The sequence below is a fragment of the Ictalurus punctatus genome, chromosome 18, assembly GCF_001660625.3.
Source record: "Ictalurus punctatus breed USDA103 chromosome 18, Coco_2.0, whole genome shotgun sequence".
Classification (NCBI taxonomy): domain Eukaryota; kingdom Metazoa; phylum Chordata; class Actinopteri; order Siluriformes; family Ictaluridae; genus Ictalurus; species Ictalurus punctatus.
This window is the reverse complement of record NC_030433.2, coordinates 21,079,096-21,096,564: the sequence shown is the minus strand read 5'-3', so window position 1 is coordinate 21,096,564 and position 17,469 is coordinate 21,079,096. Positions and strand designations below refer to the sequence as shown.

The window sequence follows — 17,469 nt, the reverse complement described above, 5'->3', positions numbered from 1 at the left end:
TCCTTTAGAGTGATAATTTAGCTAAAATTACTGCAAACAAGCTCGTCTTACACCAAACGGTTAGCGTTTAGTTGCTAACAAGTAACGGGACCTTTAAATCACAGTATTTATTGTTTAATTTTTGTATATTATGCACTTTCACAGTATATTCAATACCAAAACAGAATAATACTTATTACTTATTAAATACTATGAAGATGCATTGCACACACTGCAACCATTACAACAGTCTTATCAGTCTTAGCTAGTATTGGCTAACTAATTAGCCCAGCTTGCTCTCTGTAATAATTGATAAAATATTAAATAAAAATTGTTGTAATAAAAATGAACTAAAATGTGGAAATAAAGATTGGTGTAATGCTGGCGATGATGAGGTTGTTTGCCTTCACTGTAGCTTTGGAGGCAGAAAACCAATAGGATTTGAACTGCTTGTGTGGCATGACAATATCACATCATGTACTAGTAAATACCCCCTAAAATACACATGCTGTTATTTTTATTTACATTGCAACGTTGGACTATTGCCAATGAAAAATGTTTGATCAGAATCGATTAGATCATTTTGGACATTTTCCAATGTTGATGACTCTGACGTCTTTCCCTGAGCACCTCCAAGCCCCAGCTTCACACTCTGTGATAGACTCATGGCCTCCATTCTCTACAGAGACACAAAGGTGGGCAGGTTCTTCTGGGCAATCCTCTGGGTCTTTACAATTACACTGCAAACCTGAAAACAAACAGCGGCACTCAACTCAGTCACAGCCACACCCCTTTCTGTAGTGCAAGACCTGTATGTTCAATATAATATTTTTTTCCTTAGAGCTGTTGAATGATCAACACTGATTGGTGGTGATTAGTTTTCTATAACAGCAACTTCGACAGTAGTGCAGCAGCAAATCACAGGTTTATATTAACGCTCGACATAAACAGATTAAAAACCTGTGTGGAGACGTTTATTTAACATGTATGGACTCTCCAGTGCAAGCGCTTTGAAACAGTCAGACATAAAGCTGTAACTTTAAGTTTTCTAACACAGGAAAATCTTCAGGACAGAGGAGTTTATATGGTTTCTCGCTAATATGGCGAGCAGATTTTTGTTTGTATTATTAAATCTCTCTATTAAATAGCTGCTTAATAAATAAAGAATTGTAAATCTTAGCAAATTATTGTATATATGAGAGGAATAAACTGTTTTGGATAATCAACTTCAGAGTAGTACCTGTATCTCAGATTCAGTGTTTTATTTTTTTTTAATTATGCCCCCAAGTGTTTTATTCCTAAAATAATAATCAGGAAGTCATACCAGTGCACTCCTCCCATGGCTTGCAGTCTTGACAGGATGTGAATTTGGTCTCTGGCCAATTACACGTAGTGTCCTGGAGCAGAGAGAAGGTCTGGCCCAGACACTGCAGGGCACCAAGGTGGCACACGCCCATCCGGTTCACCAGGCCGGGACGCACAGAGGCACACACTTGCAGAGAAGACCTGTGGAATGAGACAGAAGGCAATAATACAGGCATTGCTTTGAAAAGATATACGTATGTATATAAAATATGCACATATTTTGTGCATATGCATTTAGCTCATGTATCCAAGATACCGATACATACATAGGATAAATAAAATATTAATATGTACAGTAACATGTATAGTATATATATATATATATATATATAATAAACATACACACACACATGTGTGTGTGTGTATATATATATATATATATATATATATATATACATATACATATACATATACATATACCACATACACTGTTGCTTGAAAGTTTGTGGACCCTTTAGAATTTTCTATATACCATGCCTAAATATGACTTGGATAGATCCCTGTTCTTTAAATAAAACAGGATGTTCAATCACACATGATTGTCATTCCATTGATTGAAAACACCTGACTCTAATTTCATCTTCAAATTAAACTTCAAATCCTAGAGGTTCACATACTTTTGCCAGTCACAGATATGTAATACTGGATCATTTTCCTCAATAAATAAATGACCAAGTATATATTTTTTGCCCTATTTGTTTAATTGGGTTATCTAGGTCTACGTTTAGGACTTGTCTGAAAATCTGATGATGTTTTAGGTCATATTTATGCAGATATATAGAAAATTCCATTTGAAAAAATTGGGTGCCTAAGACTTTTGCACAGTACTGTATACATCATTATACACAAACTGAGCCCATAAACCAGCTTACCCGCATTCATATGGCATTTTGCACACGCACTGGGCCTGTCCAGGTTTCTCCCATGGTTTGCAGTTAATGGTCGACTCTAACTGGACCACTAAAACACATTTCATTTCAGAGTAAGAAAATGAGAGGGTATTATTATTATTACACAACAAGAGAGTTAGCAAAGAAATGAGTATGTTTCAGCAGGGTTTGAACACTCCTACAAAAAGCTGTGCCATTAAAAAATCATTCCATTTTAACACCAGCTGCGCTCTGAGCTTGACCAACATTAAGGAGCATGGAGCATGTCACTTTCTTGGTGTTTACACTCTCATAATTTTGGAGTGGCAGGCCAAATGTTTGCTCCAACCATGAAATGTTATTACAAATGTAAATAAATTGCTTGCCTCATAGTTAGTTGTCCAATTTACATTTATATGGTTCTGAATATCAGAAAACATTCTGTAGTTTAAATTGGCAACCAAAGAACATGTTCTCACAGCTTATGTGGCTAGCTTATGTTCCTAACTCGACATAAAATAGTTCTAATATGCTAGTTAGCCTTAGTTAGCCTCAGCACACAGTAGTCTAGCAGTGTTCAACACTAGAAAAAATGCTGCAAGTGAGTTGGGATCTATTGGCTAAGCAGATAATCTAGCCAAAAAGATAGACATTTTTTTTGCTGCATGATGACGCTAAAGGGTTCAATGGCTCAAATTCAATGGTTGCCAAGGTTCATTTTTTGGTTACACTGTTGCTCAGTGAAAACAATAACTCAATATAAGTCATGTGAAAAATTAAGCCCCCCCCCACCCCCCACCCCCCCACCCACACCATTTTTTTTTTTTTTTTTTTTTTTTTTTTTTTTTTACATATTGGGACAAGCAAACATTTGATCCTCTTTGAAACAGTACCTTTTAAAAAGGCATTACATTCTATCAAATTACACATATAATAGATATTTTGTAGTAATTTTCACAATTTAAATGAACAAAAAACAAATCAGTGACATGGAAAAAGTAAGTACGCCCCTACATTTATCACACCGTCAAATCCATACAATTAGTATCTGGTGATCAAGATTGGGTGCCAGTGATTAGAACCTGCTTAGGGAGTGCAGGTGGAACCTGTCTTATTTATACCCCTCTCATATCTAGTGACTGGTGTTCCCTTTTACTATTGAGGTGTGTGGTGTCATCATGCCAAGATCTAAAGAGTTCTACAAGGTCTTCAGAAGAAAGGTTGTGGATGCATATGAGTCTGTCAAGGGATTTAAAAAAACCTCAAAATTATTTGAAATACATCATACCACTGTAAAGAAGATAATCTACAAGTGGCACAGATTTCAAACGACTGCCAATTTGTCCAAGACTGGCCGTCTCAGCAAGACCAGACCATCTGATGCAAAAAGAAGTCTCCAAGAACCCCAAAATTTCATCACATGATCTGCAAGTAAGTCTTGCAACTGTTGGTGTCAAAGTGCACGCTTCTACAATCAGAGAGATTGCACAAATTTGACTTGGTAGGCATGGGAGGCGTGCCAGGAAAAAGTCTTTGCAAGACTACAGTTTGCCAATGAGCATAAAGGCAAAGACCAGGCCTTTTGGAATAATGTGCTCTGGACAGATGAATCAAAGATAGAGTTGTTTGGCCACAGTAACAGTAGACATGTTTGGCCAACACCAAAAACAGCTTTTCAGGAGAAGCACCTCATACCAACTGTCAAGCACAGTGGTGGAAATGTTATTGTTTGGGGTTGTGTCGCTGCCTCAGGGACCAGACAGCTGGCATTCATTGATTCAACTATGAATTCTGCATCATATCAAAGTGTGCTTGTAGATAATGTGAGGCCATCTGTCTGAAAGTTGAAGTTGAGCTAAAAGTGGACGTTTCAACAGGATTATGACCGTAAGCACACTAGCAAATCCACCAAGGAATGGCTCAAAAAGAGGAAATGGAGGCTTATGAAATGGCCTAGTCAAAGCCCGGATTAGAATCCCACTGAAATGTTGTCGGGGAATTTGAAACGAGCAGTACATGTGAGAAAGCCCTCAATTGAAAGAATATTGCATGGAAGAATGGTCAAAAATTCCAGTTACTGGAATTATGCAAAACACCTACAAGAAGTTATTTCTGCTAAAGGGGGTGATACTAGCTTCTGAGGCCAAGGGTGTACTTACTTTTCCCACAGAAGAGTATCACATCTATTCATATTTCTGTTGAATAAGTGATTGAAAAAGCTAATGTGGTCCTTGTGGTTTTGTTCAAGTGCATCAACTTCATTAATAGGCACTGCTTCAAAGAGGATCAAATGTTTGCTTGTCCAAATTCGTCTCAGACAACAATTTCCATTGGGTGTACTTATTTTTCACATGACTGTATTCTGTCATTATATACAGTAAATCTAAATAAAAGCTCCTTTGGTGTTACATAATAAGTAAAAAAAAAAAAAAAACAAAGTGAGACTTGAAATGCTAAGTTTCTCATTATTTTGACTTAATATATATCACTCCATTATCTAATATAATAATAATAATAATTCTTATTTTGTTTTCTTATCAAAGCCCTGAATAACAATTTGTGTAAAAATGTTGAAATTCTGTAGATTCTGGGCTTCTGTAAAACTGGATTAAAAGAAGTTTTCAGTGTTTTTGCTAGTGTGAGAAACCAGCTTTAAGTTTGTACCTGGTTTGCATTTAAAATTGTTGGGTATTGGAAACCAGCTGAGACTGGCACGGCAGATTATCTCCTGCTGTCCCTCAAACTGCATGCCAAAGGGACATGACAAGGATACAGTCTCTCCTATCGAATACGTCTGCCTCGAGGGTGAGGCGATGACAGGATTCAAGAGTGGTGGAGCATCACATGAAGTTCCTGGTACACAGCACAAAGGTTATCAGGAAGGTTCTGAGCATTTGATTCATCCACAATGGACTGTTTTGGGTTAAAGCTTAAATATATATATGGAACTGATATACACCAAAATCATCATCTTGTGGTAGCATTTTGAAGATATTTTACACTTGTCCAAGCATCTTAGTTAATACCTTTTTATGTTTTAAAATGAATACAGAAAACAAATGTGAGCATAAAGCCGATCATAGTTGTACTATTGATAATAGACGCCTTTGTGCTAAGTAAAGGATAAAAAATCTAGGAGAATGATAAATGATGGGGTTGTGTGATGAAGTCGAGTTACCGTTACCACCCCAACATTGATTATTGTCCTATAACAGTATGTCCTCAAGTGTTTTATTCCTCTTATACTACAGCAATTACAATTTTTTATTTACTCACTTTAAAAACACGACATGTTTTTTCAGTTTTCTTTCTTTTTAAGTTAACGTCAGGTCAGCACCAGAATTGACAAGAAACTCTGTTTCGCAGAACACACTTTAGCCATGATAGACTATACTATACTATATATAGTTAGACTACTATACTTAGACTACACTTCCCATCACCCACAAACTTTGTCATGTTCACATTCACCTGATTTCAAATCATACACAGCTGAACACAAACATCTCCAGACAGTATATAAGGACTCCAGATCCACACTCACGTTCTGAAATAACACCTGGTGTGTGTCTACATGAAGTTACCAAGCCTTTATTTCCATGACTTGGTTTTGACATTGTTCTGCCTCTCATTTGTGATTTTGGATTTTGCCCAAGTATTGATGTTTGCTGATCGACTGATCATTGCCTGTTTTTGGATAATGTTTTTGAACATTATCCAAAAACAGTTAATAAGACCACGGATGCAGCTTGTCACATTACCTAGAAATCACAAAGCCTGAAGACTTTCCCATGTCGGAAAACTTAAAGTCACAGTGCTGATTCTTACACTGAAACTGGAGATTCCTTCCACAAATGTAAATGAATGTCTCCTTACAGAAAACACCACACTGTAAAAGCGGATAAGTTCATTTAACTCAAAAAATTTGAGGAAACCAGTTACCTCAAAATTTTTAAGTTGATAACTCAGTATCTTTAAGCCAAATACACTTAAATATAACAAGTCTGAGTTAATTTTTTTGTTATATTTAAGTGTATTTTGGATTAAAGAAAGTGATTTATCAACTTAAAATTTTTGCGGTATTTAGTTTCCATAAATTTTTTGAGTTAAAAGAACTATCCGGTTTTACAGTGTGGTATAAATTCAAATAAAAGCATACGAAGGGGAACACTGACATTATACACAATACATTTGCATACAGACTAAATGTGTAAAGATGTTGCACTCATTTGAAGTTTGTTTCTAAACTTTCAAATGATCTGAAATCCTGAAAAACTTCTGAAAATTATCTGCCTTACTCTTGCACTCCATTTGTCCTCGCCTCCAGTTCAGGCTTTTTGTACATTCAGCAACAGGATCCCCGACATGGTAGTATCCTTCAATGCAGGTGTATTCAATCTTACTCCCAACTGCGTAGACATCTTTAGGGCTCTAAACATGTACAACAAATAGTGAGGGAGAAGATGAGTATGAGGTGAGCCAGTCTCCCGATTTGTTTTTAGAAACGTTGTGCTGTATTTAATGACAGTGAGAGATCCTCACCAAAACAAATCCATTTTGTAGAGGAGGTGGAACCTTGCAGGACTTCACCGGGGTCAGGGATGGATCAAAGCAATGTGGCTCTATAAATCTAAAATGTCAATCACAGTAATTAGGCTAAAAATGATGTAATAGGTTAGTTCTATCCTAGTCATCTGCAATGACGTGTTTTTCAGCATCACACATCATACCTTAAGTGTCCAAGATCTGGGTCCTCACAGGCTTTGTGCTCGATGGAAGGGCCTACACAATGCTTGCCTCCATTTTTTGGTGCAGGATTATTACATGTGCGAGTCCTTGATTTCTGACCTTGAGAACAAGTTCCCCAGGGCGACCAGCAATTCCAACCGCCATGAACCACTCCTGTAAAAATAATAGGAATGCTCAAAGTAAATAATCAGTGATGGTATGATGTCATGAAACAAAGTTCCTGTTTTTACCCCAGGTGATCATTTTTCTATAACAGCACATACCCAATTGTTTTACTCCTAATATACCACAGCAATTGTGCACCAATTACAATCCATTCTCTGTTAAATAAGAACACATCTAATCCTTGTGAATGATCTGCATTACTGTCAGAGTTAAGTTAATCACCACCTTCAGAATTAATGACCAATCAGAATTGAGAATTCAACAGCACTCTGGTATCAATATAAATGTCTGATTATGTGTAACACACTCAGCTGTACCTGGCTGTTCTCCAAGAACATGACCATTCTGGCAGGATGCGCCGCTGGTGTCGGGTTTGCACACACAGGTACACACTCCGTCACTCAGCACAGGCTTGCCGTTGTTCTGGCAAGGCCTGCAGTGGCATGGGCTCTGTTCTTCAAGGTAGGCCTCCAGCGCCCTCTTCAGGTGTAGCTTCTTCAGCTGTGCACATGATCCCTCCTTCACCAGCTCATAGATTGGCCTCAGCTGAGGATATTATGACATAAAGCTATAAATACATTCTGCTGGGAAGGTCTTTCCAAACAAAACAATGACTACAGTCAAGCGTAAAAGTTACACTCATAGTACAAAACGAAGAAGAGAAAAAAGAAATACATTTTTATAGTGATGTGATAGTATTCACATATATTATTAGAGAGAAAAAAATAATCAAATATAAGTTGAAAAGTTTGCAGTGTCCTTCCCTATGCTTTTATGGCTGCCTACAACCTCTTTTATACCCTCGGAACAGCTTTTACATTCTCTAAGTTATCATTTTTGCCTCCCTGTAGCCCGCTGCACAGGCTTCATAACATTCGTAACTCTTCCAAATGTCAAACTGCATGTCTGGAAACTGAGAGATTCATAACATAGTTCTTTTCATTATATTTCTCTGTTAATTTTCAATTTAAATCAACTGTAGATCAATTTGATAACTAGGAGAACATTTTTCTTTCTTTTGTTCAAGAGAAATAAGGCAATAATGAGTCGTTATTGGTCACATATGCATTATAGCACAGAGAAATTATTTTCTTCACATACCCCAGCGTGCTATAATGCTGTTTAACAACTTATACGTAACTACTGTATGCAGGAACTAAGCAGGAACGAATAAGTATTTCTTCTTTAACACCTATCTTATTCCTATAAAATACTAAGAACTACTAGTTAATTACTCAGTAGGTATGTTAGTAGGAGTTCACTATTAATTCATGAGTAATTACCGAGTCTTACTTTTCTCCTGCAGAACTACTACTTAACCATGGCTCTTTTATAATAACTACTGATTAACTACTGATTAATTACTGTCATTATGAGATGATGAACTGCATTGTAAAGTGTTCATGAAAAAGGGAATAAAAACGTTATCCTTTAATTCTATGTTAGGAAACTAATTTGCTGTTTTTCATTAACTTTGCTTAGACATACCTTCTGTTTGATGACCTGAGGGAAGTCCTTGACTGAGCCGGCCCATTTGGCATACTTATCATGGTTTTGCTCAGGGTTCTCCAGGTCCAGAAGGCCTAAACCAGCCACATAAGCACCATGTCCTCCAATTATGTTGGTCTTCACTGGCAACGTCTGGCTGCGTTGCTCTGTGAAATAACATTTAAAAATTTAAATAAGCATTGAATTTCTTTTGGAAATTGTGGAATTTAGTGTGTAAAAAGAAATAAAGTAACCATTGTAGTTCCTAATCGACTGGACCAATTTCTCACACTTGGTCGTTCTCTTCTTTCGGAACAGACGTCTCTTGACACGTGTCACACACTTGTGAAAATCGATATCTGTTTGACCTGCAATTTTAAGCAAAAAAATATTAGTTTCATTAGAACATATAGGCTATATAACAAAGAAAACACTTTGGGGGCATGCTGTTATAGAAATAGTGTGATGAAGTAGACATTACTGTTACCATGCCAAATATTATTTTCCTATAACATCAGGTTCTGAAGTGTTTTATTCCTTATCTACCACAGTAATTTTCCAATGACTACAAAGCTGCTAACCAATCAGATTTGAGAATTAAAAAGTGTTGTCAAAGCATGTCAAAGAAGATTTTACCCCCTTAAATTTCCAGCTTAGACTTTTAGAAAAACTGTTTTTTTTTAATGGTTCTTTAAGGGCTTCATGGACAGGGGTCCTAAAAAGCTAGACACTTGGAAACCCTCTCTTATAGGGTTCTACATAGAACCTTTAGGGGTTTCCCCATAGTGACCCAAAAAAGGGTTTACAGTTTATTATTCAGATATCAATATATCAGTTTATTAAACAGTTTTGATCAGATATTTTAAAGCTCCAGAGTCAGCAAAGCTACTAGGACATGTACTATTAAACTAAAGAGTTCTTAGCCTTCCAAAGGGGTTCTACTTGGCTGTCTCTCTGAAAGGAAAGGGAAAAGGAATCGCTCTGTTGTAGGTTTCTGTGGTTCTGTATAAAACCTTTAAGTGGAAACCTGTGGAACCATTTAGGGTGTTATATAACTTTTGTATTACAAGTTTCTTATGAGAGTTAGACATGCAAGTTTGAACTCCAGTTCTGACGAGTTTAAGGGGTTGATTGACATGGCTGGAGACATGTCATTCCCCTCCCCTTGAATCAAGAACAGCAGATTTTTGTTAAATAACACGTACTCATCTCACTCATAAACTGGGAGTCAAACTCCAACAGGAGCTGGTACTCTCCACCCAAAGAGCCCTCCGCCATGTAGTGTGTGCCATAGAGTTGCAGGATTGAGCGGTAGGCTGCTGGATCATATGTGTTGGGCAGAGCAGATAGAGCTCTCCAAAACTCCTCAGATAGTGGGAGGTACTCTGGGATGTTGTTCTGGAACTGAGCTACTTCCACCTCGTTCTTGATAATCAAGAGCTGGTAGGCCTGTGGGGAATGACAGCAGATTTTATGTCCCTGTTCATCATTAGTATATAGTTGTTTTTGCAGACCAGGACTTATGTAACCACAGTGAGACCAGCTGAGCAGTTTCAAAGTTGCTTATAGTGAAACCATTTAAATTGCACAGTAAGGTTATGTTCACAAGAACTTTACATAATCCTGAATCCTGAGGCTTACTATCTCAAGACATTTGAAGCTGGATTGTATACATCTAGAAACAAGGGTTCCTCAAGGGTTTATAGATGGCTAAATATTTTTTAAGGTGCCAGATGGAGCTGTTTTTCTAATAGTATATAGGTCTGAATATGAACTGACAACCGTGATTCTTTCCTTAAAGGGCAAGCCTGAGCAGCTCTGTTTCAACCAAAGATCCAAAACCTGAATGACACATCTAGATTGAAATCATTATCTCAGTCCTAGAAACCATCCATCCATCCATCCATCCATCTTCTACCGCTTACTCCTGGCCTAGAAACCTTTTTAAAAATTACAAACTGCACCTTTAAATGAAATATTTCTTATGTAATGTTGTAGTGTAGCCTATCGTTGGGGTTCTAAATCTTTTAAAGGTTCCGCTAGAGTGACAAACCAAAAAACACTTTAAGGTGCTTGATGGAAACTTTTTTTTTTAAATAGTGAATGCAAGCTATAAACCATGAAATGTTTTTCTTCATTTAGCATTAGCATTAATTACTGTTTAAATTCAAATGACCTCATGACCTTGGTCACTTCAGTGACCTTGCTGAACAGACAACAGATGTTATCACTAAATAATCAAGAACTAAACAATGAACAGAATTATTAACAGTACATAGGGCTTAGCATCAACTGTTCATTTCTGCAGCCAGGCATGTTGAAAACACATAAAATTGTTGACGATCATTAAATCGATTAATATGAAATGAACGAATGCCTTTTACAAAGTGACCCAAGTGATAATTATAAAGTTGACACGGCATGAGAGGTATAATTAAATTATCTTAAACGCTGTAAATATTAGCTGTATAAATGTCATCATGTTGTCAGTTTAGCAACCAAAACCTGAGTACTTTTAATAAGTTAGAGCCGAATCCTTGCACATTACTTTACCTTGTCCCTCTTCAGTTCATTGTGGAAAGTTTTGTGATCATGGCCTCCTTTGATTTTATATCTCTGCTCTACATGGTCTATGTAGGACCAGGAGCTGTTGTAGAACTCCTCACTAAAGTCATTGTCAACAGCCACCTGATAAAAATGTGAAGAAATGAGATTTTACTGAAGAAAACTTATAAGATAATAATACGATGTTATATAATGAACCATAGTCTTAACATTCTTCTATACTGACATACAGTAATTAATCACAAAATTGTTAGTGTCACAAAAAAACCTAGGTAGACCTTATGCAAAACTGAGATCCCTTAACTTTCCTTAAGCCTTATGAACAAATGCATTGTATACAAGGCTACATTAGATCTACATAAGCCTTTATGACAACTGACCTACATAAGCTTTTGAAATGAAGGTGTCCAGCAGGTGTCACCTTTCACAAGGCCCACTTTGTTCAATTTTGATATCAGGTTGAGTAAAATGACAGATTTTTGTTGACATGGGCTGACAACAGGGTAGGGATGTCAGGTATAATTTTTTTATCAGGTTTTTTGTCCTTTAAAATGCTATGCTAGCTGTAACAGTTGTAAAAATCAGTAACACTTTACTTAAGTGGAGTGTTCCTAAGTTTACAGCAATGTATTTTACTTTAAACATGAAAAAATACTGATTTATCCATTTTCTGGTCAACTACTGATGACTATTGCTCTCATTTTAATGTCTGCTGTCAAAAACATTATCTAGTAATTTTCAACTGAATAACAGAACACTTCTACTTCTGCATAAAATTATGTAATCTTTAAAAAAAATTCAATTATAAGGAGCTAGTGTGGCACACTGCAAACGGTGATACTGGGTTGGATGATTAATATAATGTTTTTATATTAATAAAAATCCATTTGGGGTATAATCCAATGATACTATCTGTATCTCTTTATTGCTCCAAATATTCATATAGATATTTGCATTTAGATTTAAACCTAGAGTGGGCGTGGCCGAAACCAGAGTTTGTTTGGGGTTTTTTTTGGCTCTGAGAGTTCCTCAACCTCAGTTACTTGAGAGACATGCATTGCTCTTTTACTCATGCTCACACAGTTACTTTTGTTTGTACCTGCTTGTGATGTTCTGAAACAAATTTACTTGGTATATTTTTCCCAAAATATACCATGACCCTGACCAGGCGGTTACTAAGGAGGAAGGAATGCATGTCACATGTCATAATGCATGAGTTCCACATGTTCATGTTCATATCTGACCGCTCGCCTGCAAGAAAGTAAAAATGAGGGATCCCAGACCCAGAATAGTGTGTCTTCTATTCTTATTTGCATTTGTATATGTTTAGAACACATTCTGTTCATTCCAAATAACGTATTTATATTCACATGCCTAATAGATACAATATGGTCTTTATAAAAATTAAAAAATTTTAAAAATAAATTTGCTCCACTTGCTCACCTGAAAGCTATACCTGAGGATACTTTGTGGGAGTCTATAAAAGTCTCTGTGGTCCCCACTAAACACTTTCCTGCACTGGCCGCCGAAGCTGAGAGTGTTAATAACACCAGCCTTCAGCTTACCCGTCAACACGTCAAACCTGTGAAATACAGCAGCAAATAAACATTATAAGTTTAAGTACATGCAAACCTTAGGATTTTAAGGAATACGCCAGCATTTTCCAACCCAATCCCTCGTTCACTCATATGTGATTAGCATGGAAAAGAAATTGAAACTTTCCCCTGCTCTGAGAAAAGAACAGAAAACCTGTGTACAAATTCACAGTAGTGTCTGGAGTTTGGGGGTTTCTATCCTTTTCTCAGTACAGGAAAAGGTACTGAATTCTTATCCGTGTTAGTGGCGCATAAGCTGTAGATACAGTAGAGATCAGGTTACAGATCAGATTGAAACACCCTGGAGTATTCCTTTAAAAAGCATCATGTCTTACCCTTTTCCAGTGAGATCCGAATTGGGTGGGGTTTTATGCAAGTTACACACGATAGTGCTGGACTGTGCACAGCGCTGCTCATCTAGACTGTCCTCCTGGCAGTCATTATCACCATTACACACCAGAGTTGAGCTGATACACTGACCTACACACACACACACACACACACACACACACACACACACACACAGCTGATGAGGACTAATGATGTTTTAAAGAATGTCTTACACTATTTACACAATGACCCCCTTGTGCTAAATATAATCAATCATCTACAACATCAATCTGACTTTTGCTTATTTAGTTTTACACTGGATTTCTGAGGCTAAGGTATGCAACATGTAAAGGAAGAATGTGTCATGCAATAAATATCAGCCTCTTTTTTCTTTTAATAATCCTTAAATATGAACTAAAGTTCTTCACTATATAACAGAATGCTGGAATGTTATGGAGGTGATCATCCTGGACAAACAAATTCACTCCTTTTTTTTTTGTTGTAGTTGTTTAGCATAGTTTGATATGATTCTACTTCTTAGGGTCTACCTCCCAACGTTTAAGTTTATATTACAGTATACCAGAAAGCTTTAAGAAATGCAAATGATAATAGACTTTCACTTTCAACTTAAATTGTAAAATTGTACAATTGTAAACTTTCTAAACAGATAGCTTATTGTTTAAAAACTGAATGACATCATAAAATGTCATTTGAAGTATATATATATATATATATATATATATATATATATATATATATATATATATATCCGTCCATCTTCTATACTGCTTTATCCTTTTCAGGGTCACAGGGAACCTGGAGCCTATCCCAGGGAGCATTGGGCACAAGGCAGGGTACACCCTGGACAGGGTGCCAATCCATTGCAGGGCACAATCACACACACACACTCACAGACCCATTCACATATTATGGACACTTTGGACATGCCAATCAGCCTACCATGCATGTCTTTGGACTGGGGGAAGAAACCAGAGTACCCGGAGGAAACCCCCGCAGCACGGGGAGAACATGGAAACTCCGCACACACAGGGACACGGTGGGAATCGAACCCCCAATCCTGGATGTGTGAGGCTAACGTGCTAACCACTAAGCCACCATGCGCCATATATATATAAAAAAGAATTTAAGGAAATGTTTTCAAATGAAGCATTTTAGGTGGCACTAACTGCTTATTATTTGGCCTAAGGGAAAATCTGTGTGAATTTAGTTTTGGCCAAACATGTTGTTCATTTTGAAAAGCTAAGTACCTGAACTGCAGCGGAACCGATCTCCACATCCTTCATCCAGAGGACAGCTTTTAGTAGGCACACATGCTTGTCTTTGAACAGCCTCCCCTGTGCAAACACTTCCACCGAACTGAGGGAAAACTTGTATCGAGCGAGTTCTAACCTAAGAGAAGTCAAATAAAAATGAGTAAAAGCGTTTTATAGGATTGAAGTTTTTTTTTTTTTAGTCCTTTAAATCTCTACTTGTTTCGGTCTACCTGTGTTTTGGTGCAGCCATCACACTCTGACCAGCTTCCATAAGTGCCCCATATACAGTTTACTGGCTGCTGACATCTGTCAGAGCAAAGACAAAAATGATTCAGCCACCTAATACTGCAAGACTAATATAGCTAACAAGCTTATAGCTACTAGCTTCATGCATAAAAAGTTGCATAAGACAGCAGAATACAATAAGTCTATATTCCAGTCACGTCACTTGGCTCAGTTTACTAGTAACCTTCAGCTAAAAGAGCTGAATCGTTCATGAAAAAGCGCTGACTCATCTATCTACTGTAGAAGAACTGACTCGTTTACCTAGAAGTGCAAACTGATTTGCCTAAAAGAGTCAACAGTCAGTTCGTTCACCTAAAAGACATGACTATTTCACTTAATACAAGTAACTCATTCACCTAATAGAGCTGAATAGTTCACCTAAAAGAACTGACCCATTTGTGAATGACATCACTAGAGGAATCTATGTGTTGAGCATGCTGAGCATTTTGATTCAGCTGCAAGATTACGACTGTTTTTTTTTTTGTTTTTTTTTAAATCTCTTTAACAACATTTTGTTCACATTCATAGATAACAGTGTGTCATACAGAGCCAGAAACCACATCAGTAGGTCTGTTTGGGACAGTGAACAACTCCACAAAGCCATCTGAGTCACAATGCTAAACGTGTGCTTAATATAAGCCTGGTAGCACCAGTGCAAAACTAAAGAAACAAATACTGTATCAGACAACAAAATGTCTTGATTGATTAACTATATTTGCAAGAAAACTATTTTGGTTTTCAGACAAGCTAATCCTTTAAAGATATGTGATATAGCTAGGGTGTTGGTTTATTTTTGTGTTATTTTATTTTTTTCAACCTACCTAACATGTGACAAAGATGTGAGCAGGATGAACAGGCAGGATGAAGTCACAGTTCGCAGAGGTTTCTGGAAACACATACCAGACATCATTGTAGCACACAAAGCCTTCTATTCTTTACAAGTATGAACCGAGTGAATAAAATATGAATAGAGTTTATTAAGGAAGTTGTTGCAATTGACCAAGGGTGGAATATATCTTAGTGAAAGTGTGGGGTACATATTAAAGGTGTCATGAATCAAATTATCCTTGATCTTTTGATTTATAAGGTCATTGTACCAATAAAATATCCTAAAAGTTTCATAACTTGTACAGAAAATAAGCAGTACACAGAATTAAAAAAAACAAAAAACTAATGATAGATAAATAAAAATAATAATAAAAAACAATGACAACGATAATAATAAAAGTAGACATCAGCAAGAAAATTCTATAGTTGAAAAAAGTACGTCTTGATTTGAGTTTTAAATATGTCAAAGGTCTGAGCTTCCCTAATTAATTATTAGGCTTAGATTATGTGGAGTGTCCCGCTATACAAGTCCCTGTGAATGAGCCGTTACTATCGAAACAATAATGCTTTAGAATCAGTGCATTAATAAAACACTGTGATTTGAATTACAGCTGGAACTACAGTCAGAGTTACCGTTTTAGACAATTGTAATGCATTATGTTACCCAGTGTAGTAGTTTGAGTTCAGCGCTTACCTTCATGCTAGAGGCCTGATTGACTCTGTTATCAGGCTAAAGCAGAACAAGGCTGGGCTAATATAATAGCTCATGCTCAGAGATTACTCAACCCAGTGATTCCCTGCACTTACACAACACTAGAGCTGTTTTTCTGCACAAACACTTATGTGCTTTTTTGTGTGTTTGTTTCTGGACTAGCACCAGCACATTTTCCCAATCTGACCTAGTGCAAAAGCTGTACTTTCCAGAACACTAACTGCTGTACTTATTTAGCAGTATGATGAATGTGTCAAAAATAGTGTTGTCAACCCCCCCTTCCTCCGAACCATTTGAAACTGCCAGATCTGTGAGCTACAGAGACTTGTGCAATAAATGTTTTTGTTGGAATTAAAAGTCCCAAAATGCTAATAGGGTCAAAAGTCTAAACCGATAAGTCTAAAATGCTTCTTTTTTTGGATTTCAGGCCAGTTTATACAGAAATATGATAGAAATATGTTTTTATTTTGTAGCTATGTAAGGCAGTGTTTAGATCGGGCTGCTGGAGAAAGCCACTGATTATAAACAAAAAAAAAAGAAAAGAAAAAAGAAAACAAACCAACCAGTAAACAACAAGAAAACCAGAATAGTGCACCTATTCATATCATGTGAACATTTTTGGTCTTTGTCCCACAATCCTCATACTAGTGCTCTTCAAGAGCTACCACGACTTCCCTTAGGATTCCTGTGGTGAACCTTTCTGGCAAGCTTTCTAAAAAAAAAAAAAAAAAAAAATCCTGACGATTCGTTTCGTATCTGTATTGGTATCTGTTTAGAACTTGTTATTTGTTCAATCTGAATGTATCTGTATTTGGTTATTCATTTTGTTTATACCTGCCTGCTATATTTTATCCTAATAACTAACAACACCATGACACCATGTTAGCACCTTGCATGGCAGCTCTGCTACCATTGGTGTGTGAATGTGTGTCTGAATGTGTGTCTGAATGGGTGAATGAGACACAGTGTAAAGCGCTTTGGATAAAAGTGCTATATAAGTGCAGACCATTTATCCTGGCCAGGCAGTTAAGTACTGCCACATGTTCAGCTCTAGCGACTGTTTTTTTATGTTGCTGTCTTAATTGAGCATGTTTTCATAACCCAAACACTGGCACCTAGTGGACATAGTGGAAATTAACTATTAAAGCTTTCTTTCTTTCTTTCTTTCTTTCTTTCTTTCTTTGCTGTACACTGCTGACAGTGTACTAATTGAACCATGTGCTAATTTTATAAAACGTTTTTTGAAGAGTAACCTTTTTTTGTAA

At 36.8% G+C, this 17,469-nt stretch overlaps 1 protein-coding gene across 1 annotated transcript; it reads right to left on the bottom strand.

The window, feature by feature from the left end:
- Nucleotides 1-98: 98 nt before the first annotated feature.
- Nucleotides 99-16,278, bottom strand: c7b (complement component 7b). The gene is made up of 18 exons (XM_017493023.3): nucleotides 16,187-16,278; nucleotides 15,486-15,550; nucleotides 14,610-14,685; nucleotides 14,374-14,515; nucleotides 13,111-13,255; nucleotides 12,624-12,762; nucleotides 11,169-11,303; nucleotides 9,821-10,064; nucleotides 8,870-8,983; nucleotides 8,616-8,782; nucleotides 7,445-7,673; nucleotides 6,944-7,115; nucleotides 6,756-6,843; nucleotides 6,512-6,644; nucleotides 4,878-5,066; nucleotides 2,217-2,304; nucleotides 1,304-1,485; nucleotides 99-727 (listed from the first exon to the last, which is right to left on the bottom strand). The coding sequence occupies exons 1-18, from the start codon at nucleotides 16,190-16,192 to the stop codon at nucleotides 558-560; spliced, it is 2,484 nt and encodes an 827-aa protein (XP_017348512.1). The 5' UTR covers nucleotides 16,193-16,278; the 3' UTR covers nucleotides 99-557.
- Nucleotides 16,279-17,469: the final 1,191 nt, after the last annotated feature.

What these genes read in the sequence shown, in the direction of transcription:
- c7b (XM_017493023.3), bottom strand. An exon ending in CTCAGGTCATCAAACAGAAG is followed by an intron (nt 7,674 to 8,615) that starts GTATGTCTAAGC and finishes TAATATCCTCAG; the next exon opens with CTGAGGCCAATCTATGAGCT. An exon ending in TACAAAATGGATTTGTTTTG is followed by an intron (nt 6,645 to 6,755) that starts GTGAGGATCTCT and finishes GTACATGTTTAG; the next exon opens with AGCCCTAAAGATGTCTACGC.